We start from the raw sequence: 18,751 nt of genomic DNA, 5'->3' as shown, positions 1-18,751 counted from the left end.
AAAAACTAAGTAGATTGCAATCCATGAAGACTAAAATTATGAAAACTCTGTCTATGAAAAAGAAGATAACAGCTTCTTTTCAAGTATTCTATAAAGAAGACCCTTTAATGTCACTATTCTATAATATGATTTTGCTACAGAATATATTCACAAGTTCTGAAACAGAGTTTGGGTTTATAGTTTAAGGTAACATACACTGTTATTTTCAACATGAGTAGGGAGTGCTTGATGTGTACCTTTGTCACTAGATTTGATAATATAATACATGTGCGGGTTATTCAGCACTGAACTCTACAGACATGTAGCAGATTATGGGGTTTGCAATCATTGGTGAGTATGGAAACATCTTGGACTTGAAGAATATACAATATATTTTTTCAAATAGTTGATAATAAATAGGCATATTGAATTGTGACTCAATTTGCAATGATTTTAATCAAATTACATTAAAGGAACATTAAACACTGAATAAATGCTAGATAGAATGATGCATTTAAAGAAACGATTTGTCTGAGAATAACATGTAGATGTATTTTTTAAAGTTTCATTACCTGTTTAAATATTGACTAAATAAGTGTAAAGTTTCAGTGTCTTTAAATCAATGGGAGCTGCCATGTTGTAACTTAGGTTACCTTCTTTGCTATGGCCAATTAGGGACAGTTATAAATAGGTCACTAGAGTTTGCAGCCAATGAATGTGTGGAATAGAACAGTGTTCTGCACTTTGATTTCTAACAGGAACTGAAAAGCTCACAATTTCGGAATGGAATTACAGGAAAAATGGACAAAATAAATAATGAAAGTATATTGCAGAAGTTAATTTTTATTATACAGTTTATCATTTTACATTACCATCTTAAAGTGTTTTATGTCCCTTTAACTGTTGCTTTTGGCATTCTGTATATCTAAATTAACCTGACAACTGTAAGTGCACAGTTACACAATTACTATGATTAAATATTCTTTATTACAAAGTGGTGTATGCTATCTAAAGTCACAAAAATAAAAGTATCTTTATGCAAATTATTAGAACTATAATGTTTCTAAATATGGTGATTATATGACAAAATATGTCATCACGAAAAATAATGTGGCTCAAATATTGTATATTCTCTATCTGAATATATTTATACCATAGGCTAAATACTAGAGTCAGAGGCTCAACACTGAATGAGATTTATACACACTGAACTGGAAAAACTGAACTTTCTATTATGTACATATTGTATATGGAGGTAAAGCTGTATGATTATTTATTGTATTAGCTCATTGATTTCTTGGATTGTATCTGATTACAGGGTGAAGCAGGTCCAACAGGTGCACGTGGTCCTGAAGGTCCCCAAGGATCAAGAGGTGAAACTGGACAACCGGGTCCTGCAGGGTCACAAGGTCTTCCAGTAAGTTTAATATTTTTGTGGCTATATGCATTTATTTCCTAGCTTGACAACCTTCTTGCACAATTACCTTTTTATTTATACTTTAGTTATTTGCTTCTATAAAGCCAATTAGGTTAAATGACCATTCTTCATCAAAAATTATAGGAGATATCTTAAAATATAGTTTTGAGAAAAGGGTTCTCACCATGAATTCCAAGTTACTACTAAGACATAACTTTTTTGTAAAAGATACAAATGATGTTCTCGAAGAAACATACCAAACAATTACACTAATGTAACCATTATAACTGATAACTAAGCAAAGACTGTTTTATGTAACATAGGGTACCGTTGGAACAGATGGATCTGGTGGTGCTAAAGGACCGACTGTAAGTCATACAAAGTATAATGTGTAGTAATTACATTTCTAAATAATTCTTATTAATTTTGAACAAATAATATATTATTGTTTTATTTCAGGGGGTTCCTGGTGTTGCAGGAGCACCTGGTCTATTAGGTCCACATGGATCTCCTGGCCCTCAAGGAAGTACTGGGCCACCAGGAATTAGAGGCTCAGTGGTAATTATATTGTATTATTATCATTGTTTTTAAAGTAACTAATTTACATTTCTTGTAAGGTTCATAATTATTGGATAGAACAACCAAAGCCTTTGTCCTTAACTAAATAATCAGTAAGGAAGTATGTATCAAAGAAGAAAGAGGATGCTAGACTGAAATATCATAAGCTAAAGCTAGGATGGTATGACTTTGTGATTGGTATTTCTGTTTGCACTATGAAATGTTTAAAAATGTATGGTACAATGAGTCTTCAAGTTCACAATTAACCTTGTACAACTAATGAAACATCTGAAAAAAACAGCAGTTATATAATGGCATCAGCTCTAATCCAGAACATCTTTTCTCTGAATCAGTTTTATTTCATGCAGCTGCATGGAAGCCCCGGCCATTAACGATCCTGTCTCTGCTTGACCTCAAGTTCTAATTCTTAATATTTTTGGCTTTGCATTTGGTCACCTTGACACTTTAACACTGCACTGTCTGGATTATACCAAATCTCTTTTTTTTCAACTTTTTTTTTCTATATATCTACTAATCAAATTTTAATTTAATTATAGTAATTTCTCCCAAGAGATCTGCTGTATGATTAATTCTGGGTGTTCTTATATTTATTTTCTCTTTTTAAATATAATGATAAAATAGTCAAATAATCTAAATCATCTGCATTCAAATTTGCTTTTTTGACATGACTAATTTAACACATGTTTTAGTAAATAAGACTATGGGAAATGATTTGATCGGCTTTCTTAAAATGTAAATGAGCCAGTAGGGTTGTTCTTACTAAGGTCTAACACATATCTTTTTTATTTCCTTTAGGGTGATCCAGGAGTTGCGGGTTTCAAAGGAGAAGCTGGTCCGAAAGGTGAACCTGTAAGTCAAAATCTTAATTTATGAATTCTAGATAAGAATGTTTGAAATGATCCATGAAGAAAAGTACTTAACATTAGGGCTTAGTATGAAAGTATCAGCATATAAACACACACAATGTAGTGTGCATACATCTAAAATTCTATACATATTCATTGTCAACAAAATTTATTCCAATCTTTTTTTGTATATAATTTGTTTAGCAGTTTAATTTGCAGATATGAATTCATTATTAATATAACAAAACATTATTTTAAGATATTCAATATTTGTGGCTTTAATATATTTTTGGTAACTCAAAGGTCATTATTTCTTCAACAGGGTCCTCATGGTCCTCAAGGTGCAATAGGACCACAAGGTGAAGAGGGAAAGAGAGGTCCTCGGGGAGACCCAGGTTCAGTAGGGCCACCTGGGCCAGTTGGTGAGCGGGTATGACAAGTTTTTTTGTGAAATTTTGATAGTAACAAATATTTTAGCTTTCTGAGTCATGTTTTCCTAATAGAAATAATAACTATGGCTTTGAAATCAAAACATTTACTCTGACCAAGACTGTATTGGCTTTCTTGAATAACTATGAATATTTTGGGAATAGGAGCCAATCGCTTTTCTGTTGTACATTTAGTTTTAAAGCAGCTTGATGTCTGCTGTTATTATTTAAGTAAATACATTAGTTATACTTATTAAATGTATTCCATGCACAAAAGTCATAACCTGTGGCTCATACTCTGTACAAATAAAGTACATTATATACTTGGCTTTCTTAAATGTATAACATTATTATAAAATAAAATATTTACAAAGAAGCCATGTATTTATTCTATCAACTTGTTCACAGATATAAAAAAATACTTGAAGGGAACCTAATATTTAGCCCCCCCCCCCCCCCCCACAATTTTTTTTAATAATAAATAAACCCTTGGTGAATATGTATAGTGGTGTTTCTCAACTTTAGTGCATATTTCTACAGTGGGATTTTAATAGGATTTTCTCTTCTTCACTGCCTATACTATTTATCTTACACTAGTAGTCAGAAATTATTATACACATTGGCCTATTGATAGGATTTGACGCTTAGACCTGAGAAATACTAATACACACCATGCCTATAGTGCATATTTCTTTTTATATATATATATATATATATATATATATATATATATATATATATATATATATATATATATATATATATATATATATTTATATATATATATATATATATATATATATATATATATATATATATATATATTTCCCCCCCTGGTTTTAGTTGTTAAAATATTAGTTAAAAAACTTGAAAATGTAACCTTTTGGACAACTAAAGCTCTGTATCTCAAAAAAAATAAAAATAAAAAAATATATTAATGCTGATTCACTGTGTTACAACAGATCTGCATGCAAAATACATTTTAAAAGCATTTAAAACCTGCCATTTTATCATAAAACAATATGCATTGCTTTGCAGTCCTGGGACAAACCCTTGAATATTTTTTTGCATGTAGAATATTTTAATTTCTTTACTGTGGCAAATTAGGGGCATATATAAATGAGCACCTGCAGCAATTAGGAGTAACATGGTTCTGCATTCCACAGAATGTATTCTAGACTATCTGGAGGTGTGGAGTTAGTGTTAAATTACAGTAAAAGAAGGCAAAGTAAATAATGAAAGTATTTTTTTTTAAATATACATAACTAAGCATTTTATGGGACATGAAAATAACATTTTGAGTTTAAAGGTACAGTCTACACCAGAATTTGTATTGCTTAAAAAGATAGATAATCCATTTATTACCCATTCCCCAGTTTTGAATAACCAACACAGTTATAATAATACACTTTTTACCTCTGTGATTACCTTGTATTTAATCCTTTGCAGACTGCCCCCTTATTTCAGTTCTTTTCAAAGACTTGCATTTTAGCCAATTAGTGCTGTCTCCTTGGTAACTCCACGGGCATCAGTGCAAAGTCATCTATATGGCACACATGAGCTAACTCCCTCGAGTTGTTAAAAAATATCAAAATGCCTTCAGATAAGAGGTGGCCTTTAAGGGCTAAGAAATTAGCATATGAGCCTACCTAGGTTTAGCTTTCAGCTAAGAATACCAAGAGAACAAAGCAAAATTGATGATAAAAGTTAATTGGAAACTTATTTAAAATTGCATGCCCTATCTGAATTATGAAACTTTATTATTGATTAGACTGTCCCTTTAATGTCTTTAAAAGGTTACCATTTGTTAAAACTGAATTGGAACGTGAAATGTGAGATCTAAATGTGATCTATTTTAGTAAAAACTATGCACAGTTTAGCCATTAAATGCTTTGTATTATACATATCAATTAATTAAATATTGTGAAAAAGTGCAATTTATTTAAGAAAAGGGGAAAGTTATAACAAATGATACAGAGAACAAAGGAAAATGAATAAAGTAAATTGGAAAGTTTTTTAAAATATCATGCTATATCCAATCAATTTAAGTTTATTTTTGGCTTTACTGTCCATTAAAAATGTGGTAACTAAGCAAAACTTTTACAGCTCCTGCACTGTTGTAAAATATTTTGTCTTTTTCAGCCATGACAAATTTACATATTTAGCTAAAAATTACAAAAAGATGATAATTTGAATATTTGCAGTTTTAGGTGTGTTGGTTTTTAATAGTATTCACAAGACTTAGAGGGACACTGAATTTCGTGATTCAGATAGAGCATGCAATTTTAAGCGTAACTTTCTAATTTACTCCTATTATCAATTTTTCTTCATTCTCTTGCTTTCTTTATTTGAAAAAGAAGGCATGTAAGCTTTTTTGGTTCAGATATCGGGACAACACTTTTTTATTGGTGGATGAATTTATCCACCAGTCAGCAAGAACAACCCAGGTTGTTCACCAAAAATGGGCCGGTATCTAAACTTACATTCTTGCATTTCAAATAAAGATACCAAGAGAATGAAGAAAATGTGATAATAGGAGTAAATTAGAAAGTTGCTTAAAATGACATGCTCTATCTAAATCACGAAAGACAAAATTTGGGTTCAGTGCCCCTTTGAACAAACTCAGAAAAAAATAAATGATTAAATAAAAAAACATTTGTCAGTGACAATTTCAATATTTTCACATTTGGTTTCTTTAATTGACTATATTTGTACACCCTGTTCTATTGTATTATGTATTTTACATTTTGTGTTCATTCTAGGGGGCCCCTGGCAACCGTGGTTTCCCTGGGTCTGATGGACTGCCTGGACCAAAGGTATTGTCAGTTTTAAACTGAGCAACATCTTAGTTTTAACATTTATTATTACACCAATACTGTGTTTTGTTTGTTTGTTTTTTGATTAATCAGCATTTTATATAAGTTCATGTGTGCAAAAGATCAATAATTCCATAGCTAATAGAGTGTTGTTTCAAGTGAAGAACAATTTACTGTAACTGTGGTATTGTTGCAGGGAGCGCAAGGTGAGCGCGGGGTTGCTGGAATTTCAGGCCCCAAAGGAGCTAATGGAGATCCAGGCCGTCTTGGAGAACCTGGACTTCCTGGTGCAAGAGTAAGTAACAGTACATATGATAATGCTGATGAGGCAGAGCAGAAAATACGGAAGAGGAAATGATCAAAGTGCTGAAACTGAAACAAAACATACATTTATATTAAACAACCGATGACTTTCTTACATTAATCATAGCAAAACAATCAAAAGTCAAAACATAATTTAAGACTAAAGGGACAATATTTGTCCATTCATGTTATATTATCTCCTTCCAAACAATAATGTGTAAAGTGGATACAAACGTTTGTACAATCAAACTCCCTGTACCCTCATTCTCCTTGGGAAGCTGTACCATTAGGTTCTACAGAGAAAAAAAGCCATCAACTGGTGTTGCCTTCACTCTGCTTCTACTCAAGGACCAATATATGAACAGAGAGAAGGAAACACGAGAAAGCAACTTTTTTTCTCCATAGAAGACTGCATTACAGCTTCCCTTTGGCTCTATGCTCCTGGAATGGAACAAAGAGTGACGCACAAGTGGGCAGGAGAACATTAAAGGTAAGTGAGGGTAAAGGGTTTTTGATAACAGCATCTGAAAGATAAATATATTTTATAGTTCATGCAACTGATTTTCTATCTCTTTAATACCATAGGTTCCTGTGCTATCCTGTCAAGAATACTATATCACTATTTAGTTTTATTATCCCATAAAAACAATATAGGAAAGTTACATTTAGGTGAATATTCAGCTTGCTTTAAAGGGATATTAAACCCAAAATGTTTCTTTCATGATTCAGATAGAGCATGTAATTTTAAGCAACTTTTTAATTTACTCCTATAATCAATTTTACTTCATTCTCTTGGTATCTTTATTTGAAAAGCAGACATTTCAGTTTAGGGGCCGGCCTATTTTTGGTTCAGCACCTGGGTAGTGCTTGCTGATTGGTGTAGCTGAACTTAAAATGGGCCAGCTCCTAAGCTTATATTCAAATAAAGAGAACAAATAAAAATTGATAATAGGAGTAAATTAGAAAGCTTAAAATGTAATGCTCTATCTGAATCTTGGAAGAAAATAAAAGATTTGTGTTTAATATCGCTTTAAACCAGTGTTAAATAGGCATTGTCGTTCAAAAATGACATGTTATAATTTGTCATGTTATTGAAACACTACTGTTCCTTCAAGCATAAGGCTTGGAGAGAAATCGCACAAAAGCTTCAGTGGCTTTTATGAGCATTATGAGTATTATATTATTATATTATAATGTATGTGTGTCTGTCTATCCTTAACATCTACAACCTGCTTAGACAGATAAACGGCTTTCAAGCTAAAATGATCCGTTCTAAAATTGTTTGAGGGGGACCTCACCGTACCGTACTGACAAGACTTCTTAAATAATCTTGCCAGAGTGGAGAGTAGGAATGGGCAAATGTTTAGCAACATTCGAAAAACGGCACGAATTTTAACACAGTCGTTCGTTCAAATCGAATTTCGAATGTTTACATAACATTCTAACATTCGATTTTCGAATGTTCGGTTTCAAATTTTACGATTACATTCGAAAATATTCTTTTCGAAAAATTCGAATTTAGATTGTAATAGTATTTCTAATGCTTTTTCTTTAAATGTAATATTTGAATTATGCAATATTCGAATTCGAAAAAATCGAATTTAGATTGTAATAGTATTTCTAATGCTTTTTCTTTAAATGTAATATTCGAATTATGCAATACGTGTATTCGAATTTTTAGATTGTAATAGTATGCAATATTCTATATGGAAACATTCAAAATGATATATTTGTATCTATTATGTATCAATTTACTAGATTCCTGCCCTACCACATGAACTATTGAACTTCTGAATAGTATTTGTTAAATAGAATGTTAAATTCGAAATTTCGAATGTGGACATTCGATATAATTATAAACATTCGAATTCGAAAATGACATTCGAAAACTGTAAATAACATTCGATTTTCGAATTTTTAAGAATATTCGTTCTTATTGACATTCGGATTTAGAATTCGAATTTCGGTAATAACATTCGTTCTACATTTGAAATTCGAAAATGTACACATTCGCCCATCCCTAGTGGAGAGCTTTAGATCATCAGACCCTAAGCTAGATTATGAGTGGCTCGCTAACACATAGAAGAATATGTTCTATGTGTTTTTACATAGAAATATGTATTTATGAGTAAATAGAACCTATTCTTCTATGTGAAATATTCATATGTTCAATTTGTGTTAGTGCACTTGAGAAAATGCTATCAGGATTGCACGCGAGTGGTGTTTTAGTTTTTTTTCCCACTTTTTATGCTCCATTTAAATCTATGGGGGAATATGTTAACGCGGTAATCTCTCCCGCTCGCTCGTTGACTTCGCTAGAAGTTCAGTGTTTTGCGCGCGTTGGGTTGTAATACAAGCGCTACCTGACATGTGCAAAAACCTTACTTATAGGGGAGTTAAAGCACGAGTGCGATGGATAAATAGCGCTCCACTCATAATCTAGCCCTAAGTGTTTAACCCCACACAAAAGGGCTAGACATATAGTTAAAGTACTGCTGGTCCCAAGTGGACAAGGCTAGTGAGCCAATCAGCTCTGGCAGTCGCTCAGCTGGAAGTAAACAAAGTTAGATTTGGATTGTTTGTTTCATAGATCAAGCAAAGTGAATGTTCTGTTAACCTGATTAAACAGTTTAAACTCCAGTAAAATATTAATAATAATAACAACAATACAAATAAGTGCATTTAGCTTATTGTAACATTGCTATTTTTTATTGGATTTATGATAAGTGTTTTATAATTTCTTAAAGTCTATATTTTAGTTACATTAAAACATTTTGATTTGTTCAAATTGTACTTCTCCATACTTCTTAGTTTTCCTTACTTAACCCCTTAATAATAGTGCGGTCCTGCGTTTAGGGGTTAACATTATGGAAAAACCACTGATTTTATTTATGTCTGTTTATTTTTTATCCTCGTGCACCATAATAAACATGTTTTTTTAAATGTTCCAACTTCTTTTCAAACTGTTTTAAAAAAAATATCAAGAATAATTTCCTAAACAGCGATCTATTGAACTCTGGTCTTTGAAATGTTTAGTATTGTTAAGATTTTTACAATAAGAGCCAAAAGCCTTCTCTCTGTTATGTATGGGTAGGAAGAAGGCAACTATCTATAGATCTACAGTTTTGTCTGGCAACTTTAGGGTATTGGGGATGAATTTTGTATTTCTAAATTATTGCTGTCTATAAATTTTATACCTTGGGATTGCAATAAGAATATTGTTGAATTGTCATGGTTTTTTTTTAGATAGTTTTGAAGACTATTGGTTTCTTATTTTATTTTACTTTTATTTGTTTGTTTAAATCTTTTTATTAATATAACAAGTATTTTCAGAGAAATACTGATAAAACAAATAAGTATAAGGTCTTATGAATAGAATATCTTCATACCATATTTATCTGTGGCCTTTTATGAAGACAGCTCAAGAGTCTTTAACAGAGACATAATAAGAGTCCGTCACATAAATTATCTGAATGTCCGATTTTAAAGAAAGATTCTCCCACATATATTTTTAGGAATTCAGACATCCTGGAAAGAAAATAACTTAATTGTATTCAACAGAAAGAAAGATAAAATAAATAAAAAATTGAATTAGACGCCAAGAAATACTTGAAATGCACTATGGCTAATTTATTTTAGAAATCATGTATTAGCTATGTTTGCAATCACTGTTTATTTTCTTTTTTATACGTGATTTAAAAAAAAAAAATGGTTGCACAGTATCAAATATAATTGTATTAAATTCAATTTCATCAATAATATTTCCAGGGTCTAACAGGAAATCCAGGAGTCCAGGGACCAGAAGGCAAACTTGGACCTGTGGTAAGTAACATGCAATCTAAGCAATGTGCATAATTTGGAGTCTTCAAATACTGTTCAAAGAAAGTTCCACCAAAGTGGTTTCCAAATAAGATATAATCTCCACCAGCGTTTTAATATATACTATATCATTCAAATGGACTGTCTACTCCCAAACTTTTATTATTTAAAAATATAGATGATCTCTTTTACCCATTCCTCAGTTTTGCATAACCAACGCTGTTATATTAATATACTTTTTACCTCTATAAATTCCTTGTATATAAGCCTCTGCAGACTGCCATTTATTTCAGTTCTTTTGACAGACTTGAATTTTAGCCAATCGGTGCTGACTCATAAATAACTCCATGGGAGTGAGCACAATGTTATCCATATGGCACACATGAACTAGTGTTGTCTAGTGAAAAACTGTCAAAATGCACTGAGGTAAAAGACAACCTTTTAAGGACTTAGGACCTAGGTTTAGCTTTCAACAAAGAATGCCAAGATAAACAAATTTGATGATAAAAGTAAAATGGAAAGTTGTTTAAAATTAAATGCCCTATCTGAATCATGAAAGTTTAATTTTGACTAGACTGTCCCTTTAATGCAAAATATGACTATATATGTAGCTGATTGATATTGTTACCAGCTCTTTCTGGTATAAAGAGGGGTTCGTAATTTTACATAATTAAAATGATAAATCTGTATTCTTTTTTCTTTAGAAAACATAACATATGCTATACTAAAGCACAATACATGGATGAATATTAATCATAGTTGACAATCTATCTTGTATGAAGATGCTATTCATTTAAATACTGAGACAATAAGAGGTGTTGTAACTAATACCAAATCCCAGAACAAACTGTGAATAATAGACTAATAAAGTCTTGAAAGCCAGAATACAAGATAAAATATATTTATAAATGGACCATACCCTTTTATTAAACAAAGTTATTCTGACTTTTCAAAATTCCATTTGAAATGGAATTTTTATCATACTCAGAGAAAGAAGAGTTCAAAGAATGAAAGCCTATTTTTGTACTTTAAATAATTAACATTTTATATTGTTTAAGTAGGTTTTCTGGAATAATACAAAACAAGAAGTATTAGCACACATCCAAACAAATGAACCACATATTACAAAAAGCTGCAAAAAATTGCCTGCAATTTTTTTTTATACTTAAATAAAATTGGGATCTTAGTCATTACACTGTCAAGAACACACCTGAGCAGGGTGGGGTGCTTTAACCAGTGGGATTTGGTAAGTTTTCCTTAAAGGGACACTGAACCCAAATTTTTTCTTTCATGATTCAAATAGAGCATGCAATTTTAAGCAACTTTCTAATTTACTACTATTATTAATTTTTCTTCATTCTCTTGTTATCTTTATTTGAAAAAGAAGGCATCTAAGCTTTTTTTTTATTGGTTCAGTACTCTAGAAAGCACTTTTTTTATTGGTGGATGAATTTATCCACCAATCAGCAAAAACAACCCAGGTTGTTCACCAAAAATGGGACAGCAGGAAAATTTGTTAATAGGAGTAAATTAGAAAGTTGCTTAAAGTTTCATGCTCTATCTGAATCACAAAAGAAAAAAAATGGGTTCAGTGTCCCTTTAATTTAAGAAATACAAATGGGTTTGGTTAAGCACACCTAACAAAAACATTTTTTTGTATACACATATAGTGGAAGTGCTGCCACAATGACCAGAATTAAGACAAAACAAGAAGTATTGGCACACATCCAAACAAATTAGCCACGTAATTACAAAAAGCTGCAACAAATTGCCTGCAAAAAACTTTTATACTTTTATATAAATTTGGGATCTTAGTCACACAATATGGCCATATTCTGCTCAGCCAATCACCAACTTACAAGGTGTCCCAAAATAAACTGGTCCTAACGCTACAAAATGTAGCCTTTATGGGCTGAATCATTCAATTCTAATAACTAAAATCGAATTCCAACACTGCAGTACTATCCCTCAAATCATGACTGCATAGAATGAGACTCCCATTTGTATTTTCTGGAATAATATATTATATATATGTCCTCTTCATTGTGTTCTATTATTGTCACCCGGTGCGGTAAGTTATGATGTCACCCCCCCCCGAAAGCAGACACACACAAAAACACAGGCACACACACATACAAACACTCAGACACACTCAGACACACTTAAAAACACACTCAGATGCACACACAAACACTCGGAAACACACTCAGACACACACACACACACACACACAAAAAACACACACAAAAACACTCTGACACACACACACACACACACACACACACAAAAACACACAGAGACACACACACACAAAAACACTGAGACACACACACAAAACACTCAGACACACACACACACACACACACAAAAACTCAGACACGCACACACAAAAACTCAGACACACACACATACAAAATATGTAAACTGCACTGCATTAATTATAACGCTCATGCCTAGAGCTGCTCCCTGGCTCAGCAGAGCATCAAATGAAAGATAAACAGAGCACTCTAAAATAAATCACTAAAGAAAAGGTTTAGGTGTGCAAACTATGAAAATTCTACTCTCTGACTCTGTTCCAAGTCTGTCAGTGCACAGCCCCGGGCTGCGTGCCTACCGCTTCTTATGGCCAATCACCTCTGCACTCTGACCACGCCCAGACCCCCGCCCGCCCTTCCCTCCTACCTCTTCAGACAGTCATGCGGTCAGGTGCCAGGCATCCCCCTCATGATTTCCCAGTTCCCGTTTAGAGCGACAGCACAGCAGTGAGTGACACCACTGCTCCACACGTCACTGAGCAGTGAGCACAGATAGGCAGGCAGGTTTAGGCTAGCAGCCCAACTTCGCAAGCCCCACGGCATGCCCACAACATTCATAGTGAAATTGGGCAGGGGAGGAGCAAAGTACAAACAAGCAAAAGCAGCCGGGAAAACTATTTGTGGAAATTGCAGTGCTGAAGAGGCAACAAAAATTAAGTGTCTACAACTTCCCCATTCCAATGTTCACATATGCTGGCCCCTCTAATAAAAAAAAATCTATGCATCTCTACATTGTATTTCTTTGAATTTCAATAAAAAAATTTTTTTGGTGGTGTCACCCCCTGGAGGGTGTCACCTGGGTGCAGCCCGCACCCCCCACACCCCCTAGTGACGCCACTGATATTTACAACATTAAATGATGTACTTTTGCAAAGATTAATAGGACAGGATGTATTATCTTTTACACAATGTCCTTATGTTTTTCAGGGGGCAGCAGGGGAAGATGGGCGCACAGGACCCCCAGGCTCAATTGGAATTCGTGGAGAGCCTGGTGGCATGGGACCTGTTGGTCCAAAAGGCAATAGTGTAAGTGGGGTATTCTGTTTTAATCTGACATAATAGGACATTAACACCAATGGTCAAATTGTAGTATCATAAAATAAATTATGTATGCTATCTTTAAGACATCAGACCAAATAAGTCTTTATAGATTTGACACAATCTTTCAACAATTTTGGGCTCACAAAAAAAGGCTTATTTTTTATATGGAGCCGAAATTTTCTCGGCAATCACAATTCAAGTTCTCTATACTTTTCAACATGTTTTCAAGATCATTTTACTTTTATCGACTTTGAAACCTAAAGGCTCTTGATAAAGTCTTGAATGGGCATTTTTGCAAAAATTGCAATTGTGAATATTTTTATTATGTTGCACATGTGCAAGGCACTTTGATATGGCCGTCGGCAGCATTTAAGAGGAGTATTTACATACATGGTCTAGATTCTTTAAAGTACAACTCACCCGTATTGAAAGTCCATGTGCAGTGGGCAGGGCACACATTAACTATGTATATGTACTGAATACATAATATTCCTTACAGCTAATGGGATTTTTAGGAAAAGTGAGATCAGGACCCCGACATCTAGAAATTGTGTGTAGCAATCACTTTCTATAAATGTTTATAATTTACACTCACATGAGTGCCACTTTCAGTACAGGTGTCTTCATAAACACCTTTGTGACTTGGCTTTCAAACAGGATTGCATCTTTGTGACTGCAAAGGCGAAACATGTTCACAATGCATTCCAGTTTTTCCAGCTACATTATTGAAGACCCAGTCACAAACGCACAATCCTGTTTCCAAGCCTGGTCACAAAGGAGCAGTTTATTTTGAAATCATGGTCACAAAGGTGCAGTCCTGTTTGCACAACATATGTGTGGTACAAAATTGCTATGGATCGGTTTCACTGTTTACAGGGTGAGAACCTGTTTTAGAAGATGAGATAATTGTGATCACTTCCTTCCAATGGAAACCCATAGTGTTATTCTTGACTTTAGGTGAGTTTTCCCTCTAAGGCCATATTTTGTAAGTGGTCCAGCAATAAAACAGTTAATTAGGGAACCGCACCCTGGAGTTACCAAACACTACACAATGCAGACCTAAAGGCATGGTTCCCTTATTAACTGTTTCACTGTTGGGCTGCTCACAAAATGAGGCCATAGAGGGAGCACTGCTTTAGATGTATATACCACCAAACTGGAAAAAAATATTTTTAAACCATTTGGAAATATTGAAAAAAGCAAGACTTATTAAAACGTGTCAAGATAACCATTGAGCAAACATGCCGAGTATACCCTCCATGCCTTTATACAAATGGCATTCATTTTGTTTAGCAGTGACCAGGAGGGATTTAGATTACAATAGATTAATCTCACACATGTAAATAATTTTTTCTCTTGCACTCTGAACAAAGGGGTTACTTCAAAAAAACTGTAACCTTAAGAAGTGTGAAAGGGCTAATGTATATGTCAATTTTGGTTGGATTCCTAGTTTCTACCCAGATAACAAGTATTTAACAACCAAAAACACATTTTCAGGAACTTTTCTATTAAAAACTTGTTCACGGCTGTGGACTTTTAGGGGCCGAATTATGATGCTCCGAGCGGAGCTTGATGCCCCTGTTTCCACGTGAGCTTTCAGGCTCGCAGGAAACAGCAGTTATGAAGCAGCAGTCTAGAGACCGCTTCTCCATAACTGGTCCGCTACCTCTAAAGTTGCGGTCTGCAATCCTCCCAATCTTATATGATCGGGCTGATTTACACCCCCTGCTAGCGGCCGATTGGCTGCGAATCTGCAGGGGGCGGCATTGCACAAGAAGTTCTGGTGAACTGCTTGTGCAATGATAAATGCTGACAGCGTATGCTGTCGGCATTTATCCATGTGCAGCAGAAATGATACACTACATCTTATCATGTCCGCTCGCACTTTCATAAATCGGCCCATTAGTGGCCAAATCCATTTTGTATTGGGATCACCTGAAAACAAACTTCCTAATTGGCCGAAACTTAAACCAAATCATCGGGAGCCGATAACTAAGCTTGCTAAGCATTTATATACTTAAAATAAATACATTTTTCATCTTTTCCTTCTAACCCCCAGCTAGGCATAGGTCTCAGTTTCTACAGTTTATAATTAAATGTATACAGTTTGATACAGTATAAACTTTTTTACATGTTTATCAACCAGTGTGCCCTCTATAGTGTGTATATGTGCACATGCACATTTTTTAGCCCACCTTACATGGGAAGAAATAGTGCACACAGGTTTTTAAACATGTTATTTCTAATAGTTTATTAATTTGGTAATCTGTTAGAGCCTTGATTGTAAAAATAATCTGTACATATAGCTTTTCAAAATTAGAGTGAACACTGAATACAACTAATAATAATAATATCATTAATAATATTTGATGTTGTGCTCATATCTATTTACATTTTTCATCCCTCTTTTTTCACATAATGATGAAATATTTTTTTTTAATCAGGGTGACCCTGGAAAACCAGGTGAACAAGGCAGTGCTGGTGTAAATGGACAACGGGTTTGTATTAAGTTTTATATGTTGTATTAATTATTATAATAGTCACCTCATGAACCTCTGTTTATCTATTCTAATTGTTTTTCATTAATAGGGTGCTCCTGGCAAAGATGGTGAAGTTGGACCATCTGGCCCCGCTGGACCCCCAGTAAGATAAACCTTTTTGTTTACCTACTAAATTAATTTTGAAAGGTTAAGAAAATTATATTGCACAAATTAATTTCAAATAATTATTTTTTACCCACATTATAAGATGATTATGGGCTAGATTACAAGTGGTGTGCTAACATTATTGAAATATTGCGCCCATGTTAACTTGTGCACGTATTATAAGTTGAAAGTAAACCTGCAAACTAAATTTGTACTCGTCTGGTTAATGCAACTGAAGACCTTGTGTAAAGGGTTAGGGCTAAAAAAAAAACCCATTAAAGGGACAGTAAACCTTAAAAATAATATAGTTATAAATGCCTTTTTTCCCTTTTAATATGTTAAAAATATGGCGCTTTTACAGACCCGCTCTCTGCTGAGCGGGTCTGTTTTTTTTACTCAGTGCATCGGGCCATCTGTATAGTCACAGCCCGACACGACCGCGCCATAACATTAAGTGAAGCTCGCTCCTGCTGTTAGACAGAGCAGGAACGAGCTGCACTTAGTCTTATGGCGCTATTTGCAGAATTATATAACATTATTTTTTAGATTTACTGACACTTTAAACACAAAATGAATACATTAAGATAAAGTGTTAAACTCATATATATATAATATCTAACAAAAAATAACCATATAAATATTAAAAAAAGTTATAAGGGTTAAAAGGTATATGACAAGGTATTTAAATGGAAAGGGCTATATTGTATATATGCATTGTATATATACACTATGTGCAGAATTATATAACATTATTTTTTAGGTTTACTGACACTTTAAACACAAAATGAATACATTAAGATAAAGTGTTAAACTCATATATATAATATCTAACAAAAAATAACCATATAAATATTAAAATAAGTTATAAGGGTTAAAAGGTATATGACAGTGTATTTAAATGGAAAGGGCTATATTGTATATATGCATTGTATATATACATACATTTTCATGTGTTTGTATATACTTATGTGTATACATGTATATTTATGTTTATATGTGTATATATGTATATACATACATATATACAAATATATACAAATGTATATATACTTTGGAGTGTTTTCCACTCAAATACCTGAAAACAAGAAAACTTATTTTAATCAATTTTAATATTTAATGTGTTTTACTGTGTATGTACTGTATCTATTTTCCATTTCAATGTCCTTCACATAGGGGAAAATGTTCTATGTATTTATAAATAGATATTCCTATGTATATTTATAGGTATAGATATATATTTTACAAAAAATACATTAGCTTTACTGTATATACAGAAATATATATTTAAAAATAAATATAACATTTTCTTCTATGCAAAGAACATTGGAATGTAAAATATTCATAACAACCTTCGGGTTAGCGCTGTAGCTTTAACTCCTGTTAGGTTAGCTTGCGAGTGATTAGGTTTTTCCATTGAAGTCTATGGGGAGAAGAAGTTAGTCGCGATAAGTGCGCATTGGCTTTCACTATGCAAACATTTTACTTTTGACTTGTAATACGCATGCTAACCTACGCTCATTAAAATTTTACTTCTGGTGGTGTATTTACGTCACTTGTAATCCAACCCTACATGTACACAGTGGACTATCTATACATGGAGCAGATTTAATTAATTGTAACAGTTTTTGTACATAACCTACAATCCCCAGACATTTTTTAGATAGTGTTTGATTTTGTGGCTTTATTTTCTTAGGGTCCTGCTGGAGAAAGAGGAGAACAAGGACCACCAGGGCCTACTGGGTTCCAGGTATTTTACAATTGTCTGATATCTTCATAGGGTGTCATTTTTTTTAACCATAATGGGCTGCAGTGTTTTGTTTCACCTAGAAGCAAAAATGAATGTTCGGTCCAATCTTTGTTGGAAGATGCTATAATCTTTTATATAATACTAAATAATCAGAGCTATATGTTAGACAATGGGGTTTCTTTTATTCCAAGTATGCCACTGCAGATCCATGCTCTAAGGTAATGAATGTAACCTGTCACTAGAAATCCACTGAGTGGCGGGGTGCTAGCATCAAATTGGCAGAACAAAGCCGCATCACATAAGCCAAAAAAGAGGAGTAGATGCTGCACACAAGTTAAAAAAATACTATTTATGATAGCAAAATTAATATCTGTAACAAAATAGATCTATGAGTAAGCGCTAAATGTGGACGTGAAATGCGTAAGATATTGACTATATATCTATGTATTTTTTAATTTTGCTATAATAAATGGTATTTTTTAACTTGTGTGCAAGTTAAAAACTACCAAGTACTCCTCTTTTTGGGCTAATCTAATTTCTTTATACGTAACACAAAAATATTTTACCCTACCTATGTATTTATAGGAACTCAAACAGTGCAAAGTGCCTCTTTTGCTAAAACATGTTTATGTTACCATATTTATGAGACCATAGTTAGTAAGCTAGTAGTAGGTTTGAAAGGAAGTGAGAGTTTGTAAGAGCTACCAAACTTACATTGGACATTAAGGAGCACTAATTTATCCCAGGTTTTTGCCTGTTTAAGGGCGCGCAATAAATAACAAGTGGATGGTACTTGCTATTGCGAGCTAGTGGTAGC

The 18,751-nt window shown here is 33.3% G+C and overlaps 1 protein-coding gene across 1 annotated transcript in view; it reads left to right on the top strand.

The window, feature by feature from the left end:
* Window positions 1-18,751, top strand: part of COL5A2 (collagen type V alpha 2 chain) — a 198,583-nt gene that overhangs the window by 129,523 nt on the left and 50,309 nt on the right. The window contains exons 19-30 of the mRNA XM_053698600.1: window positions 1,298-1,396; window positions 1,720-1,764; window positions 1,856-1,954; window positions 2,771-2,824; window positions 3,143-3,250; window positions 6,011-6,064; window positions 6,261-6,359; window positions 10,136-10,189; window positions 13,429-13,527; window positions 15,987-16,040; window positions 16,132-16,185; window positions 17,881-17,934. Coding sequence (XP_053554575.1) covers window positions 1,298-1,396; window positions 1,720-1,764; window positions 1,856-1,954; window positions 2,771-2,824; window positions 3,143-3,250; window positions 6,011-6,064; window positions 6,261-6,359; window positions 10,136-10,189; window positions 13,429-13,527; window positions 15,987-16,040; window positions 16,132-16,185; window positions 17,881-17,934 — 873 coding nt within the window. The remainder of the gene's footprint in view (window positions 1-1,297; window positions 1,397-1,719; window positions 1,765-1,855; window positions 1,955-2,770; window positions 2,825-3,142; window positions 3,251-6,010; window positions 6,065-6,260; window positions 6,360-10,135; window positions 10,190-13,428; window positions 13,528-15,986; window positions 16,041-16,131; window positions 16,186-17,880; window positions 17,935-18,751) is intronic.

Source organism: Bombina bombina, chromosome 1 (genome assembly GCF_027579735.1).
Source record: "Bombina bombina isolate aBomBom1 chromosome 1, aBomBom1.pri, whole genome shotgun sequence".
NCBI classification, from domain to species: Eukaryota; Metazoa; Chordata; class Amphibia; order Anura; family Bombinatoridae; genus Bombina; species Bombina bombina.
Note: the sequence above shows the minus strand (reverse complement) of the source record. Positions and strands in the feature narration are given on the sequence as shown.